At 49.3% G+C, this 16,240-nt stretch overlaps 1 protein-coding gene across 9 annotated transcripts in view; it reads left to right on the top strand.

The window, feature by feature from the left end:
• The first annotated feature begins 10,525 nt into the window (after positions 1–10,525).
• The window catches only part of ANK1 (ankyrin 1), a 181,314-nt gene continuing 175,599 nt past the window's right edge, over positions 10,526–16,240 (top strand). For all 9 annotated transcript variants that reach the window (XR_014170939.1, XM_081921261.1, XM_081921262.1 and 6 more), the window contains exon 1: positions 10,526–10,684. Coding sequence is in view for 8 of the 9 variants with exons in the window: in XM_081921261.1 (XP_081777387.1) it covers positions 10,559–10,684 (126 nt within the window). In the remaining variant the exon portion in view is untranslated. The remainder of the gene's footprint in view (positions 10,685–16,240) is intronic.

Below are 16,240 nucleotides of genomic sequence, written 5' to 3'. Positions count from 1 at the left end.
GCAGGATGACTGGGTCGACCACCTAGCATTGGCGGGGTTCACCTACAACAACGCGGTGAATGCGTCCACCCAGCAGACCCCGTTCCAGGCCAGTTACGGTTATCATCCACGGCTGTTTCCGGATGTGCTGCCGGCATCCGCGGTCCCTGCGGTGACGGAGTGGCTTCAGGAGCTCCAGTCCCAAGGAGGCATACAAGGCCCAGGCCGACCGCCACCGCCAGGTGGCGCCGGAACTCCACATCAGTGACCTGATATGGCTCTCCACTCGCCACCTCCACCCCTCTCGACCTTCGCGGAAGCTGGACGCCCGTTTCACCAGCCCGTTTCCTATTGTGGACCAGTTCTCGCCTGTGGCATTCTGTATCCGGTTGCCCACAACCCTGAATGTTCACTCGGTATTCCACAGGTCCCTTCTGAGTCCGGTGGCCCCACCCGATGAGTTCCACCTGAACTGTCCCCGACCGCAGCCAGTTTTGGTTCAGGGGGATCCTGAGTATGAGGTGGAACGCATTCTGGACTCCCGAAACCGCAGAGCAGTTTGTAGAAGAAATGGAGGCCTTGCACCAGCAACTCAAGATGAACTTGGAACGGGCCAAGGAAGTTTACAAGAGGCAGGCGGACAAGCACCGTCGGGAGGGGGAGGCCATACGGGTGGGAGACCGGGTGTGGTTGTCAACCCAAGGGTTACCCCTAAAGGGAGGGTGCAAAAAGTTGCAGCCGAGACGGCTGGGGCCTTTTGAGGTAACACAGCAGGTGAACCCCATGGCATTCAAGCTCAAGTTTCCTGACAGCATGAAGATACATCCGGTGTTCCACAGGTCCCTACTTTCACCGTACAGGGAGGGAAGGGAATTTCCGGGGCGGGAGGGAGGAGTCACCACCCACCCGCAGGTAGAGGAGAGGGAACTCAACAACCATGCCATGGAAATACTCAACTCACGTTGGTGAGGTCACCAGGTGGAGTACTTGGTAGCTTGGGAGGGAGAACCCAGGTCAGAAAACACGTGGGTCCCCGCTGAGTCGATCAATGACGGGTATCTGGTGGAAGAATTCCACAGCCTGTTCCCAGATAAACCAAAACCACTAGCGAGATTCTGGGAGGAAGAATTTGGAACCACTGACGAAGAAGAGGACTTTGTGGGTTTTCCCGCCTCCGAAGAGGAGGGAGGGGAGGTGTCAGAAGGAGAAGAATCAGACTGGGAGGCCCACCCCGCGGGAAGAGATCGGAGCGGGTGGGAAGCGGGTTTTGAATCCTCAGAGGATGGCGACAGCTCCTTCAGGGGATTCCCCGCATCATCGGCCGAGGAAAGGGACGAGGTTGAATCGGAAAATCGGGCCGGGAGTGGAGGGGGTCCTGGGGGGGAGTTGGATGTCAGGGAACTGCCATCGGAGCCAGAGGCGAAGGGAAGGCTCCAGAGGGATACCGGAGAGGGTCCCAGTAGGGAGAGAGGCAGCCCATTTGCTGGGGAAGGAAATCAGCATAGCACCAGTGGAGAAGGGGGCAGATGGGGGAATCGGCGAGGGGGCTCCAGGACTCCTCGCCGGAGACCAGCGGCGAGAGCATGGGTCCTCCGCTGCCCACACCCTCCCTGTGCAGAAGACTTCTGCGCAGGGAGAGTAGGAGGAGACTTGGCATCAAAGAACTTCTTTGCTGGAAGAAGTTCAAGAAACGCCCACTGACGGATTCTGCCAGCGATTGAGACAGCCACGGATGGGTGGCTGTCCGGACAGAAAGGGTTCACCCAGGTAACCCAGCCAGGTGTGGCGACAACTTACACACGAGCAACCCCTAGAACCATTACACATACGCTTCAGGTTACAGACTCCGCTAACCCAGAAATAGTGCTTCAGGTTAAGAACTTTGCTTCAGGATGAGAACAGAAATTGTGCTCCGGCAGCACAGCAGCAGCAGGAGGCCCCATTAGCTAAAGTGGTGCTTCAGGTTAAGAACAGTTTCAGGTTAAGAATGGACTTCCGGAACGAATTAAGTACTTAACCTGAGGTACCACTATATAGGAATGACTCCTTTAACAGGGCAATGAAAACGTAGTAATGTATATGGCGACTGATTTTTTAAAAGAATATTTCAATTTATTTAAATAATATTGATGATGATGATAAACATAACAACAATTCTGATGACATGATTTTCAGACAGACCAATCTGAAAACTGATGGAGGGCAGAGCTTAGTTTCACTTCCTTGATTGGAAACTCAGGAATTTTGGAACGGTTTATGGCTCTAGGGCACTGGCAACTAGAACAAGTCTCAATATGTTGAATCATAGAATTGCAGAGCTGGGAAGGACGCAAACGGCCATGTAGCCCAACCTCCTGCGATGCGGGGATCTCAGCCAAAGCATCCATGTCAGATGGCCATCCAGCCTCTGCTTAAAAGCCACCACTTTCTGAGTGAGACCGTTCCACTGTTTAGTTGGAACTTCCTTTCTTGTAATTTGAATCCATTGATTTGGGTTCTTCTCTCTGGAGCAGCAGAAAACAAGGCTGCACCATCCTCTATGTGACAGCCCTTCAGACAGTTGAAGATGACTATCATATCATTAATGTACTTTCTCTCAAGTTTCAGCAGGTGCTAGCACTGCACAATTTTATACATGCCTTCTCAGAAGCAAGTCCCATTCAGTTTAGCAGGGCTTACTCCCAGGAAAATTAGTACAGGCTTGCAGATTTCAATAGCAGTTTTGCCTTAGGAGGGTTTTAATATTTCTGCAAATATTATGCAGACTTTTTATTAGCTCCAGTTTGGATGAAAATAACTGAAATCACTCTTTATCTTTTTTTAAAAAGACTTTGTTGAGTAATGAAAACATTATACAATGCAGTAGAACACAGCAAAGAATCAACAGGTGGCTTACCGTTATTGATCCGTGATACATAATTAGAGAGCATTTCAAAACATAGAAAGGTTCAATCCAGGAATGACTTTTCTTAAGAAACTTCAAACCCCCCCCCATATCCATCACAAAATTTGCCTAGCCCCGATAATAGAATCATTCCCAAAATATGTTTTGAGGAAGGCACTGATGAAATAATTTGGCTTCGTTGAGCCAAAAGCAACTACCCAGAGAGGAGGAGGCACCCATTGCAACCCTGTGTGAGTCACTGCTTTGGACATTCCTCTTCCCAATCAATATCCACTGTTTTCCTTATCTGTTTTCCTTATCTTCTTGTTTTCTCTATGATCTCTGATAGTCTCCACAAGCGGGTTGAAGACAAACGTTGTTATATCCTGTGTGGATTGTACACTCATCCAAGAGCCATATCAAAACAGACAGACATCATTTCAACACCTCCATACAAAACATTTCCCACAGTCTGTCCTGATTTCCACAGGCCTGCTGCTCTCTTAAATTTTCTCAGGGGGCTCTGCCAGGCCAATCTCACATTCCGATATAGTAACGAGCCATAGTCCTCCTCCCCCTCAGTCCTCCTGCGGGCAGGCCTGCCATAACAATCTCTTTTTATGACTGCATCACAGAGAACTTTCTTTCCTTTCTCGATGTTCCCACACGCCATATTTTTGATTAGTAATTAATTTCCACACAGTTCTTACTCCTCCTGCTTGTGATCAGTAATCGCGACGATTCTTTCTTAGGGGGAGGGGTTATTGGGTACTCACATAAGACAAAAAAAGAAAAGTCCCCCCCTTTCAGTCTCGCTCCAACATACCAATCCTTTGATGATTCTTCTTCTTGATTTATTGTTGAATCCAGCCCGTTGCTCCACATCCCAGAGATCCCTTTAATTAGCAGTATTTACTCCCGATCTTCACTCGAAGTATGTGCATTTGCTTCTTTTCTAATTGTTTATTTCGAGCTAATGCAGCCAGCACGTGATCAGAGACAGCGTCCGGGAGAGCCGGACCCACACAAGGGCTTTGTGCCTAGTGCCCTCACCCCCTTCTTTCGAATCCGGGGGTGATTTATGGCCACAGCAGGCAAAGGCAGTGTTCCCCATTCCCTTGGGGCAACGAAGGGAGGCTGCATACTCTCATATCAGCCTCTTAATTACCTCGTGTGGGTCGGAGAGATGTTATTGTCGGCCATCTTCCAATGCGCCCCTAGCGGCCCCCAACAACACAGGATATTCTTATGCTTTCACAAACAGGATTCAGGTGCAAAAGAGACATGGAATAAAATATTTCTGATCCCCCAAATTTGTTTTTATACCTGAACTGAACTAGGGTTACATTTGTAACAATAAAATAAATTATTATTATTATTATTATCATCATCATCATCCCTGCCCCCACCCTCCACTTTCTTCATTTCAATAGTATAAATTCTTTTGGGGTGGGGGAATCATTTTGTTCTTGCCATTATCAAACAGTTAGAAATAAGAAAACTTTGCAGATCTACTTCAAATCACCCAGCGATCTCCCAATACAGTGGTACCTCGGGTTACAGACACTTCAGTTTACAGACTCCGCTAACCCAGATATAATACCTTGGGTTAAGAACTTTGCTTCAGGATGAGAACAGAAATCGTGCTCTGGCAGCAGCGGGAGGCCCCATTAGCTAAAGTGGTGCTTCAGGTTAAGAACAGTTTCAGGTTAAGAACGGACCTCCAGGATGAATTAAGTATGTAACCAGAGGTACCACTGTAGATCCCAATCTGCCTTCTCCCAGACACCACTGAAGAAACCTTTTGCAACAGGAGGAGGTGAAGACTGTTTCCAATTAAAATTTCCAGCATCAGCTATTCGGAAAATTGCAACAAAAATCTTTTGAGCTTTTTAAATTAAAGATTTCAGGTTGTGATTATCGTTTAACAATGGAATACAAATGAAGTTTTGCTCCATGGTGGCGTCTCACGAGCTAATCAATTTTTGGCAGCCCAAACCTGCACCAATGCAATCGATTGAGTCAACATACTGACAACTTTTGTGACAATTGTCGTCAGCCTAAATTGGGGCAATACAACTACGGAAGTTGTTCCCAACCTATAAACTGGACGGTAACTTTAGATGTGCTCTGCTTAAGCAAACTCTATAGAAGCTAAAAGCAGACTGAGGCAACATAACCCTTTAAAATGGCTGGGGTAATAAACACGTCTTAACCTGGAGCCAAAAAGCTTGCAATGCCTCCTCTAGTTTGGGGAACCACCACAGAAATGGCTCTCTCCTTTGTACATACATACATACATACATACATACATACATACATACATACATACATACATATTATATGTGCCTTAATCAGTCTTCAGCTTGCTGCTGATTTTAATTGTTATTTGAAAGTTTTAATTTTCTTATTTTACTGATAATTTTGATTTATTCTGCTTTGACGTTTTTGGGATTTTTACAATCAAGTGGTAAATAATTTTTTATTAACTATATGAGTCTTCTTCTTTGGCGATCACTCGTAGCCAAGTAAGATTGTCTTCCATAAACACGGTTTTAACAATAAGGTCGTAAGTAATTGTGGAGGCCAGTTCTGGATCCACACGTCCTTCCACAGTGGGGACATTGGTTTCTGGACGGGAGTTGATCATGGTGAGAGTTTGCCAAGCGTGCCTTCCTCTTAGCACCTTTCTCCCTTGCGTCCTGAGTTCGAGTGTCTTCAAAGCCCATGACACCTTTGGTAAAGGCTGTTCTCCAGTTGAAGCGCTCGCAAGCGTTTCCCAATTGTTGGTGTTTATACTACATTTTTTTAGATTGAATTAAATGAGTAGTGCAACTCTGCTAAGGGAGGCGCTGTGAGAAGGGCCTCAGCAGAAGACAAAACATAGGAAGCTGCCCCCTACCCAATCACACTACTGGTCTATCTAGCTCCCTATTATTTACATTGACTGGCAGCCGCCCTCCAGGTGAGGCTCACGTTACAGACCACTTCATGCCCAAATAATATCCTTCTCTGCAGAAAGCTAGCATGCCAGGAAAAAGCGACCCAATTGAGCCAGCATATCAAGATTTGCAACCCCAGACAAAAAGTAGGCCAGTCTCTCACCAGGTCAGACCCTGGACAGATCCAAGAGACGGTTAGCTTTTTCTCCATAGCTCAGTAGCAGAGAATCTGCTTGGCCTTTTGAAGGTCCCAGGCTCAGTCCCTGCCATCTCCAGGCAGGACTGCAAGATAGCGCTCCTGGAACCGCTGGAAAGCTGCTCCCAGCCAGTGCTGCTCCCAATACTGAGCGGGGTGGACACGTGGTGTTCCTCTCTTCGGTTGAGGCCCTTCACCGAGGGCCCTCCTTACAGAAAGCGCCCTAGGCTGGCTGGAATTTGACAATGGCTGGAGGGCACCACATTGGGGATCTCTCATGGGATGGTTCGAAGGCTGGACAAGGGCTTAGGAGGCTCAGGTTCAAATTCCCCTTCAGCCATAAAGCTTATTGGGTGACATTGAGCCAACTCTCAGCCTACACCAAAGGTGAAGATCCTGTGCCCCCCCCATGTTTGTGTGAATTTCCATGTGGTAATCATGCATCCTGGGCTCTTCCAATTGGCTGCTCCTACATTACAAGGGGGGCTCCAGCCAGTATAGCCAATTGACAGGAGTGAGCTGGCAGTAAATCACAAGCTGGTGTTAAGTGTTGGAGTTAACTCTTTATCATCAAGAACACAATCTGCACTGACTTGGCTTAGTATCAAGCCTAATGAGCACAGTAGCTAATACCTGGTAGGTTGAGCTACCATACCCCACGGTTCAGCAGCCAAGACTGAAAGTCCCCACCTCCCCTGGGTTTTTCCCAAGCAATCAGAGATTGTGCCTGTGTGAATCCAACGTCTTGTCAGGAGGGGGAGACACCCATGACTCTTCACCAGCCTGGCTCATGTCTGCCTCTTGGCCTCCCTCATCTGCCTCTCCTGCTTCAGCTTCAGCTTCTGAGTCTGGACTTATTTCTGCCACAGACTCCCCCAGCTCACTAAGCCCTGTTACCTCTTCAACTTCCAGCACCTCCTCTTCCCAGTCTTCTTTCTCTAAGCACTCATTGTTGTCCCACCACCACTCCGCAGGTTCTGAGCTTTCTTCCATTGGGGGTTCCCCCAGCAGGGTCCTCCCACCATTCCTTTGCCTCCAGCCAGTCCATGACACCAATGGTCAAGACTGATGGTCAAGAGCTATAGTTCAGAAACTCCTGGGAGCAACAAGATCCATTTTTCACTGAGGGCGGGGGAAAGACCACACCTACCACCTTGCATTCCTGGGAGAAAGGAGGGAAAGAAAGCTGATAAATGACATTTCATCCAATCCCATTGTGGGTTTCCCATTCTCCCCCCAGCTGGGGGGCTGCGTGACCCCTGGGCCACCTCCAGCTACCCTCCCGCTCTTAAGGGCACAGAGTAGGGCAGATGGCCTCCCATTACGGCTGCCTCTGCCTCTCCAGCAGTCAGCCACACCCTCTCTCCCTTGCCAGCTGGCTGCTCCTGCAAAGGACTCCACAGCCCTCGGGTGCAAATACTGAAGCCAAGATATTTGTGGCAAGGAGTAGCCATGATGAATTCCAATTAAAAACAAAGCCAAAATAAAGACAAGGAGCCCTTTTAAGCTTTGCCCCAGGCAGGGCACATCTCTCCTGCCCCACAAATAACTTGCTGACAGTTTTGGAAAGGATCTCCAACACGATATGTGTGAGAGGCAGACCCAAGTCTGTGTGCATGGAAGACAGCATCCAAACTGGCGTGATGCTGCTTGCTCTTTCCAAAGCACCCCCACCTGTGTTTTAGCAAGGCCAGCCAAACACTGTCCAATGGAAGATGTAAATAGTGTGGGAATGTTCAGGGTGGCAGGAGAAGTAATACTGTTTATTAATATCCTTCCTAACTTGTGCTAGCAAGTTCCTTTACTTAGCAGAGTTTACATTCCCCTTCTCACGCACAGCAGAAATCTGGTTGCAGACTTGTTAGAACCTCTTAGGTAAAGGTAAAGGTAAAGGTACCCCTGCCCGTACGGGCCAGTCTTGACAGACTCTGGGGTTGTGCGCCCATCTCACTCAAGAGGCCAGGGGCCAGCGCTGTCCGCAGACACTTCCGGGTCACATGGCCAGCGTGACATCGCTGCTCTGGCGAGCCAGAGCTGCACACGGAAACGCCGTTTACCTTCCCGCTGGTAAGCGGTCCCTATTTATCTACTTGCACCCGGAGGTGCTTTCGAACTGCTAGGTTGGCAGGCGCTGGGACCGAGCAGCGGGAGCGCACCCCGCCGCAGGGATTCGAACCGCCGACCTTTCGATCGGCAAGCCCTAGGCGCTGAGGCTTTAACCCACAGCGCCACCTGTGTCCCATTAGAACCTCTTACTATTATGCAATTCAATCTCCCTCAGATTGAATTGTATGTCCCTTTTGAATCCCTCGTAAAAGAGTAAGGACACCACAGTCTTATTCATACTCAATAAAAATAAAGTTTACTCACGATCAGGCAGAGCACAGCGTGATCCCTGAAGGCAGACTTTTGGCTTAAAGTTACAAACTTATACTAACAGGTTTATCCCATAAGACAGATGACCTGGGGGACTGCTTGGCTGGCAGCCAGCAGCTCATTCCAGGAAGTTCGCAGGACGAAAAGAAGATGGAAGAAAGGGAGAGAGTGGCAGCATGCCTTGTCCTTTTATCAGGTCTGGAAAGGTCATGCCCACCCACTAGTCCCATGCAAGGAAGGATGCTCCAGGCCAGGAGGAACAGGAAGTTGTGACTGGCTGGACCAAACATTCCCTTCCATGTCCACTCTAGCAAAACAAGGAATGTTGTATTTGACTGCTCCCAGTGGATTACATCCCATAAATAGCTGCCCCCCCACCTCCCGGTTGCTTTTAACCTTCCAGCCTATTTTGGCAGTCTGAGGTAGCTAGCAAATACTCTGCAGACTTCTCATGCCCCAGAGGCTTGTGGTTTCTGTTCAGCTTGGTGGGCAAATGGCTTGCACAAACTGGCACAGCAAGGCAGGAAGCTGCCTTATACGGAGACAGACCATTGATCTATCTAGCTCAGTATTGTCTACACCTGGAATGGGGCACCTGCGGTCCTCCAGATGTTGCTGGACTACAACTCCCAGCATCCTTTCTTGCATCAGAAGAGCCTGCTGGATCCAGTCAATGGCCCATCCAGTCCCACATCCTGTTCTCCAATGATCACCCAGATCCCTCCTCTCTGGAGTGATGGTGCCTTTGACAGGCACTGGATTCCAGTCTGGTTTGTGAAGGGAAGAGAAATGGTTAGCTTGGTTGATCAAACACCCTGTAAGATGGCCAGTCTGACTACTAGGCAAAGAAAGACAGCTGATTTTAGTCATGAAAGGTAGCAAGCATTTATTATCCCCGTGTTGCAAGGCAGGTGCTGAATATAATGGAACAGCTGCTTGTTGCATCATCCAGGTGAGCTCTGATGCGATTTCAGCCTGATGCAGCCCAATCCGATGCATTTCAACTCACAAACAAGTCCTGCTGAGTTACTCTCAAGTAACTATGCTTAAGATCACAGCTTCCCCTACACTAGACGTGTGCCAAGGACCAAAGCCACTGTCTCCCCTCCCTGCTCCCTGTCGCCCACCTGGGTTTGGCCTTGGATCATGTGCCCAGTGCCCTGTTCACACACACAGAACAATTTCCTTCCTAGGGAGGAACTGGAATACTCTGCAAGGCATTTTGGGTCTTTCCTGACTGTGGCTTCTGTAAACTTCTAAATTTCTACAAAAGAAAAACAAAACAGGCATGCCTTTTAGCATTCCATCCCCTCTACAATCTGAAAGCAGGGGGGCTCTTTGCCCACAGCCTTGCCTGTTGAAAGCAGCAGAACTCTGCACCTGCTCAGGGGCCCTCTGACCCGCAGACCTGCCAGTGGAAGGAAACTTAACTCTGCACCCTCTCTTTTCTTCAGGATGTTCCAGAGTTGAGCCCATTCATTGAAAAGAGATGCTTAGGGGGCGGGCAGCCGAGGGGGGCCCTCCTCCTCTTCCCCCTGCGACGAGCACAGAGACAGGATGGGCAGGTGGTGGTGGGCAGGAGACGTCCCCTGCTTAGCCCAGGCAGAGCCGCATCTGCATCGATTCAGATCCCATCCCGCCGCCCCCTCCCGCCGCTGCTGAGCGGTTAGTGGCCGCGCGGGGAGCATCTGAGCTGGGCAGACGCGCCACCGCAGCGGCATCGGCAGCAGCAGCGGCAGCGGCGGCAGCAACCCCCCCACTGCAGCGGCGGAGGCGGAGGCGCCCTACCTGCCCGCAGCCCGCCTCGCTTCGCCTGCGCAGGTGGCCCGTCGGAGCCGCCAGCTCGCCGGAGCCGGCATGCCCGGGGCCAGCTCGCCGGGCGGGCCGCCGGGAAGCGCGCACTGAAGCCCAGCGGCCGGAGCGCGCCCAGCCCACGCGCCCCGCTGCGCGCCATCCTCCGCGCCCGGGCCGCCTTGCCCCTCGCCTCCCGAGCTCCCGGCGCGCCGCGCCCGCCTCCTGCCGCAGCAGCAGCAGCCTCTCCTCCGGCCGCGGCGCCGCTTCCCCTCCCGCTCGGGCGCGGGGCGGCGGGACTGCAGTGGCCGCCGCTGCGTCGGCGTCGTCTGGGGCCGTCCTGGTCCTGGTCCGGGGCCGCGTGCGGGGCCGGTGCGGCGGCTGCTCGCCATGGCGCAGGCGGCCAAGCAGCTCAAGAAGATCAAAGACATCGAGGCGCAGGCCTTGCAGGAGCAGAAGGAGAAGGAGGAGTCCAACCGCAAGCGCAGGAACCGCTCGCGGGACCGCAAGAAAAAGGTGCGCAGGGCCCGGGCGCGCGCGGGGCGGCGAGGGGAGGGCTGGGGCAGGTGGAACCCCCTCCTGCAGATCCCGGGGGCGCGGATGGGTCTGCGCTCTGGGGGTGGGCCCGTAGGGAGTAGCTTCTCCCGGGCAAGTTTCTTTGGCGTGGCGGTGTTTTCCGGCTTTGGGATCAGGCGTCGCCGAGCGCGCACTGGCTTTTGATCCGCCGCCTCTCCCTGGCCGCGCTGGAGTTTCCAGGCGCGCCGGACAGTGGAGCCCCGGGAAGGTCCTGGCTAGGGTAGAAGAGGGGCTGCGGTGGTGGGGACCTCTCCGCCCTCCACCCGCCTGTCCGAACATCTAGCCTTCTCTTGCCTCTAGTCTGGCGTCCAGGGGGCGAAGATACCCACAGCTTAGAAGTCCCCATCTCCCGCCAAGCGCGGGGCCTGCAGCTCCTGGGGGCTCCTGCTTCCCTTTCCAGGGACCCTGAAGCCCGACTTGGGAGGCTGCAGACGGACTAGTCCAGCCTTCCCCAGCTTGGTGCCCTCCAGCTGGCGGGGGCTGAGGGGAGAAGCAGGGGACCAGGTCCCAGGAGCCATAAAGCAGCTTGGGGACCATTCCCGGTAGTTCCTTTGGCAGGTTCTGGACTCCTCCTGGCTTTGGTCCATTTTGCCCGTGCTGGATGTTGTGCTTCTCCTCTTGCCCTTTTCTGCTCGTTCGTATATTTCCAGACGCTGCTGTTTTGAAGGACTCCAGGGGTGGGAACTGGCGAGCCTAGTGCCTCTCCAAATGGTGTCGGACTCCACTTCCCATCATGCTGACCATTGGCTGGGCTGACTGGGGCTGATGGGAGCTGAAGTCCCCCAAGGTCTGGAGGTCCACAGGTTTGCCTGGAGTCCTTTGTTCGCCGGGGCACGGGGGGGGCGGTGTTCTGCTGGCTGCCTCTTTGCGTGGGGATAAGGATGCAAGGCAAGACCTGCTCGCCTGTTGTTCTTTCAGTGGCCGCCCGAAAGTCGCCTGAGACGGCACCAGACCATTGGTCCATCTAGCTCAGTATTTCCGACACAGACTGGCAGCAGCTCTTCAGGGTTTCCCAACAATACCTGGAAATGTCCGCTAGGGATTGACCCTGGGACCTTCTGCCTCTGAGCTCCAGCCCTTCTCCTGCAGCATGAATCAGGCAGCTTAACCCCCCCCCCCTTGGCATCTGGTCTTCAATGGTATACTTCCTCTGTGCACTGAAGCTCCATTGAACTACTATTGGCTAATAGATAGCTTTATGTGTTTCTCATTCACAAACTTACTTACTCCTAATTATATGGCAATAGGGGCGGGGAGGGCTTTTTTGCTGGGGGCTCCAAATGCCAGGTATCTCATGATTAAACCTGAGACTGCATTTCTTTTCCTTTCCCTTTGTAGGAAGCTGTTCTTCCCGTTTCAGCTTAAGGAGATTGAATTCCCTTCTTTTGGAGGGGAAGTGAAATGATAGTTCCGCCCCCTTTAAAGGGCCAGCTGATGTTCATAATGCAGTATTCAGAGGTGAGATGAGGTGGCTGCCTGGGGCAATGGATTTTAGGTGTTGTTATTAGAAACCCCCCCCCCCCCGTTTCCATGTGCAGGTGTCATTGGGAGGGGCCGTAGCTCAATGGCTGAGCATTTGCTCTACACACAGAAGGTCCCAGATGCATCCATTCACTGGTGTCTCCAGGTAGGGAGAGGCCTTGAGATTCTGAAAAGCTGATGCCAGCAGCCATTGTAGGGGTCTAGACAATCTAAGTTAGATGGACCAAAGGTCCAGCTCTGTGCCACGCAGGTTTATATATAAATGAACACGAGCTGCTCCTGTTCCTTTCGGTTTCCGGGTGGATTATGATCCATGCTAATTAGTATGTGAGGCTGATGCCATTTGAATTTCCAGCTGATGCCTTAGCCTGGCTCTTGCAGAAATGTCCCTGCTAGGGATGTCCGCTAGCTTTTGAGTTGCACAGAATTGTTCCTCAGCCTGAAGAGAGTGGATGTGGGGAAAAGGAGGATACAATCTTTGCCTGAAGTTTGTTTCAGTCTTAAGATGGTCTTATCCTTGCTGGGAAACATTCATTCCCGCCTCCCTCTCTTTTTGAGATCATCCAGGAAGAGGATGAATTTTTTGTAACCCGAAGCTTGCATCCCACAGTGTGAATACTGGTTGATTCTTATTAAAAGTATTTTAAATCACACTGAGTTTGGGCATCGTGGGTCAACACAGCTATCTCATTTTGATCATAGCAGGAATCTATCAAAGTTACTTTAAGAATGAAATACTCTGGATGAATTCAGTGTTTATATGCATCAGAAGTCTATGAAGATAATTTGTGTGAACAAGCTGTATTATAGCAAGTTTCTATATACACAGTCTCCTGGTCACCTATGGGGAGTCATAAACTTATACAGGCAAACAGACTTTTTTTTTTAATGGCAAAGAAATCAGCCTCTTTCTACCTGGTGATACATTGCAAATGGCTAATGGGTGTGTGTGGGCAAACAGGCTAGGAATAAAACAAACCCTATATGCTAGCAGCAGTTTTGTAGTTGTACAGGCAATGACCAATTTATGCATGTCCAACTGAAATGTAAGCCCACATGCAAGCATCACGCTGAACCCAGAAGAGAGATGCCTGGAGGTCTTTGCATGGAGCATACATGGTTACAGTTGGTTTTTTTTGCTTCACTAGGTTCCACGTTTTGGAGTCTAGAGGGCCTGGAACCTCATTTCACCCAGTTCTTTCATTCATGCTTAACATCCGAGGCCTGCAGCATCAAGCAGCCTTTTTGCAAAAAGAATGGTTCGTCGCAGTCAAAGACCACCCACAGAACTTTCATTACCATCTCATGTGTGCTTTTAAAGGAGTCTGTTCACACAGTCAGTGGCAAATAGCCAAGTAGTGAGAAATCAGGTGATATGTGTGTTTGCATCCATGTGGCCATGCATGTTTTGAGGATAAAAACCATTTCATCCATCCTCTGCAATATTGCCTTATAGACTTCCTCCAGCAATTAGATGCTGCCTGAGAAAATGTGAAACATCTTGGTTAAATAGTTCATCATGTCAGTAAAGGGTAGGGAGTATATTTTCTCAGTCTGGGCTCCTTTATTCAGCCTGCTCCTCTCTTTATTTTATTTAAAATATTTTAATGTCACTTTTAGGGGCAAAAAAATCATCCTGAAGCAAGCATATGTGATTAAATCCAATGCAATCTTACATTTTGAAATAAATAATAAAAGCCAGCACTAAATTAATAAAACCCATCCTGCCTGGAGGTACAAAAATCCAGAACAAAAATTTGGTCAAGATCAAAAGCAATCCCCTAAAACAGGTTTGCCAAAGGCAGGCACACAGGTGCACACAGAAAGCCCTTTTGGATGCTGCAGATTAGCTTGGTTAGTTTATTCAGAGGGTTAATGTAGCGGAAACAAATGTACTCTTTTCTTCATTTTTGCGCCATTTTGGGTTGGAGCACGTTAGTCAGTTTTCAGGTTTAATTTTTTAGGTTATAAATCATACATAATATAGGAACATGAATGTCAATTTATATCCTCTTGCCATATATTCATGTTATGTTATATTCAGTATTAGCAGCCTATGCAACACGCTGACTTGGCTGGCTTGAGTCTTCGGACTTGCACCAGACACACAAATTGGTCTTTAATGCAAAATAGAATATGAAAACATGGGAAAGAAGATCTACATCCTGATCTCCATTCTTGGGCACCACACATAGGAAAGGCCATAGCTCAGCAAGCGCTGAGCCCCTGCGCTGCCTGCAGAAGCCCCAGGTTTCATTCGTGGAATCTCCAGGTGGGGCTCGGAAGGTGCCCTGCCTGAAAACCGGTCAGTGTCGGCAGTCCTGGGCTCAGTGGATCAATGCTCTCCCTGAGGATTGAGGCAGCTTCCTAGGCTCCATGTCAGGGTTTGCCCAGGAAATTTGCTGCCTGAGGCAGAACTGCAGCTTGTTTCTCCCCACCAACCAGATCAAGGCGCCTGGGTCTTAAGGCGGGTCAGGCTGCTTTAGGAACTTGAGGCAGAACATCCTACAAGTGCCTCTCAACAGTATCACCATCACCATATTACTATTTCATATAGCTAATATAAATTTCTAAAATCTTGCTGCCATTTCATGACACCCAACCACTTACCTGAGGCCACCACCTCATTTTGGGTTGGAGCATGTTCCTTGCTTATGTCTATTGGCAAACAAGGCCTTGGTACGGAGGCCGGGTTTTGGAGGGGCATAGCAAAGCTTATTTGACTCCTGCCAGCTTCTGGGTTCTTTGAAGTTCTCGTCTTTGCTTCTGCTTTGTTGCTATGAGTTCCAGTGACTAATTTCCCAATCACTGTTACACTATTCCTTCTTTTCCATTTCGTTCTATGAGTCTTAAGAGGAAGGAAGCACAGCATCCACTTCTCTGCTGGGCAGTGTTCCATACATACAGTTGATGTAGGTGTAGAAAAAGAACAGTTAAGAAAGACCACAAATTTTCATTAACAGATTGGGAATAGTGTAGAGAAAGCACAAAGCAGATGTGGTGGGAAAGACTCTTCCATTGTTTTAGAACTCACCTAAGTAAATTGATGAACAGAAGAGAAATTTAAATGACATATAGGAGGGCTGGTCTAGAGTAGCTGATTTTAGCCATGGTATCTAAATAGAGCTTCCATGGTCAGATGCACTCTACCATTTGCTGGGTGAAAGAATTACCAAGAGGCTACTGCGTGTGAGCTTCACATAAACAGCTGGTCGGTCGCTGGTTGGAGTAGGCAATGGTTATTTTATTTTATTTAATTGCAGATATATAAACTGTTTCACAACTGAAAGTTACCAAATTGGTGTACAATAAAATGAGATAAAATAAAAAAGATTCAAAATGCAGTGAACTAAAAGCAGTAAACCCATTTCAATAATTATTCCCTGAAATGACTGGTCACACTTCAGGGAAAGCCCTCTTAAATGCAAATGTCTCCAATAGGCTTCTAGATCACTAGGCACTTGCCTAATTTCAGTTGGTAGCTGATTCCAGAGGGCTGGAGCTGCAACACTAAAAGCCTGATTTCTAGTGCATATTAAGTATAGTTAGACAGACCATTGGCTCTAACCACCAGGACTACCAGTTGGGTAGCTTCTAAGAGCTGCATTCCTTCTGTTGATTAAAGGCTGATTCGCACAACCAGTGTTTCAGTCATTTTGTGTGTGCATGTGTGTGTTTTTGTTCATGTGAATTCGTTGCTACATGCTCAAGTTACAAACTTTATTCTGGGCTCAATTTTTCTGCAGGAGGCTGTGAATCATAATTAAGGACTTTCACTAGATCAGACTTGCTGAAGCCAGTGGCTTGGAATTATTTATTTTTAAAATGTCTAAACTGTTCTCCAGGGCAGGGTGTACAATAGTATCAATAATAAAATATGATAAAAGCAAAGTATAAGCCATCATAAGGTGACAGTGAAAAATCAAATACAGCCTCTTTAGGATATTTGGGCAAAGCAGATATTATTTAACCCGGTACTGAGAAGATAATTATGTTGACATGTCAACTGAAAAA

The sequence above is a fragment of the Podarcis melisellensis genome, assembly GCF_964234715.1.
Source record: "Podarcis melisellensis genome assembly, chromosome: 8".
In the NCBI taxonomy this organism is placed as follows: Eukaryota; Metazoa; Chordata; class Lepidosauria; order Squamata; family Lacertidae; genus Podarcis; species Podarcis melisellensis.
This window is presented reverse-complemented; position numbering and strand designations above follow the sequence as displayed.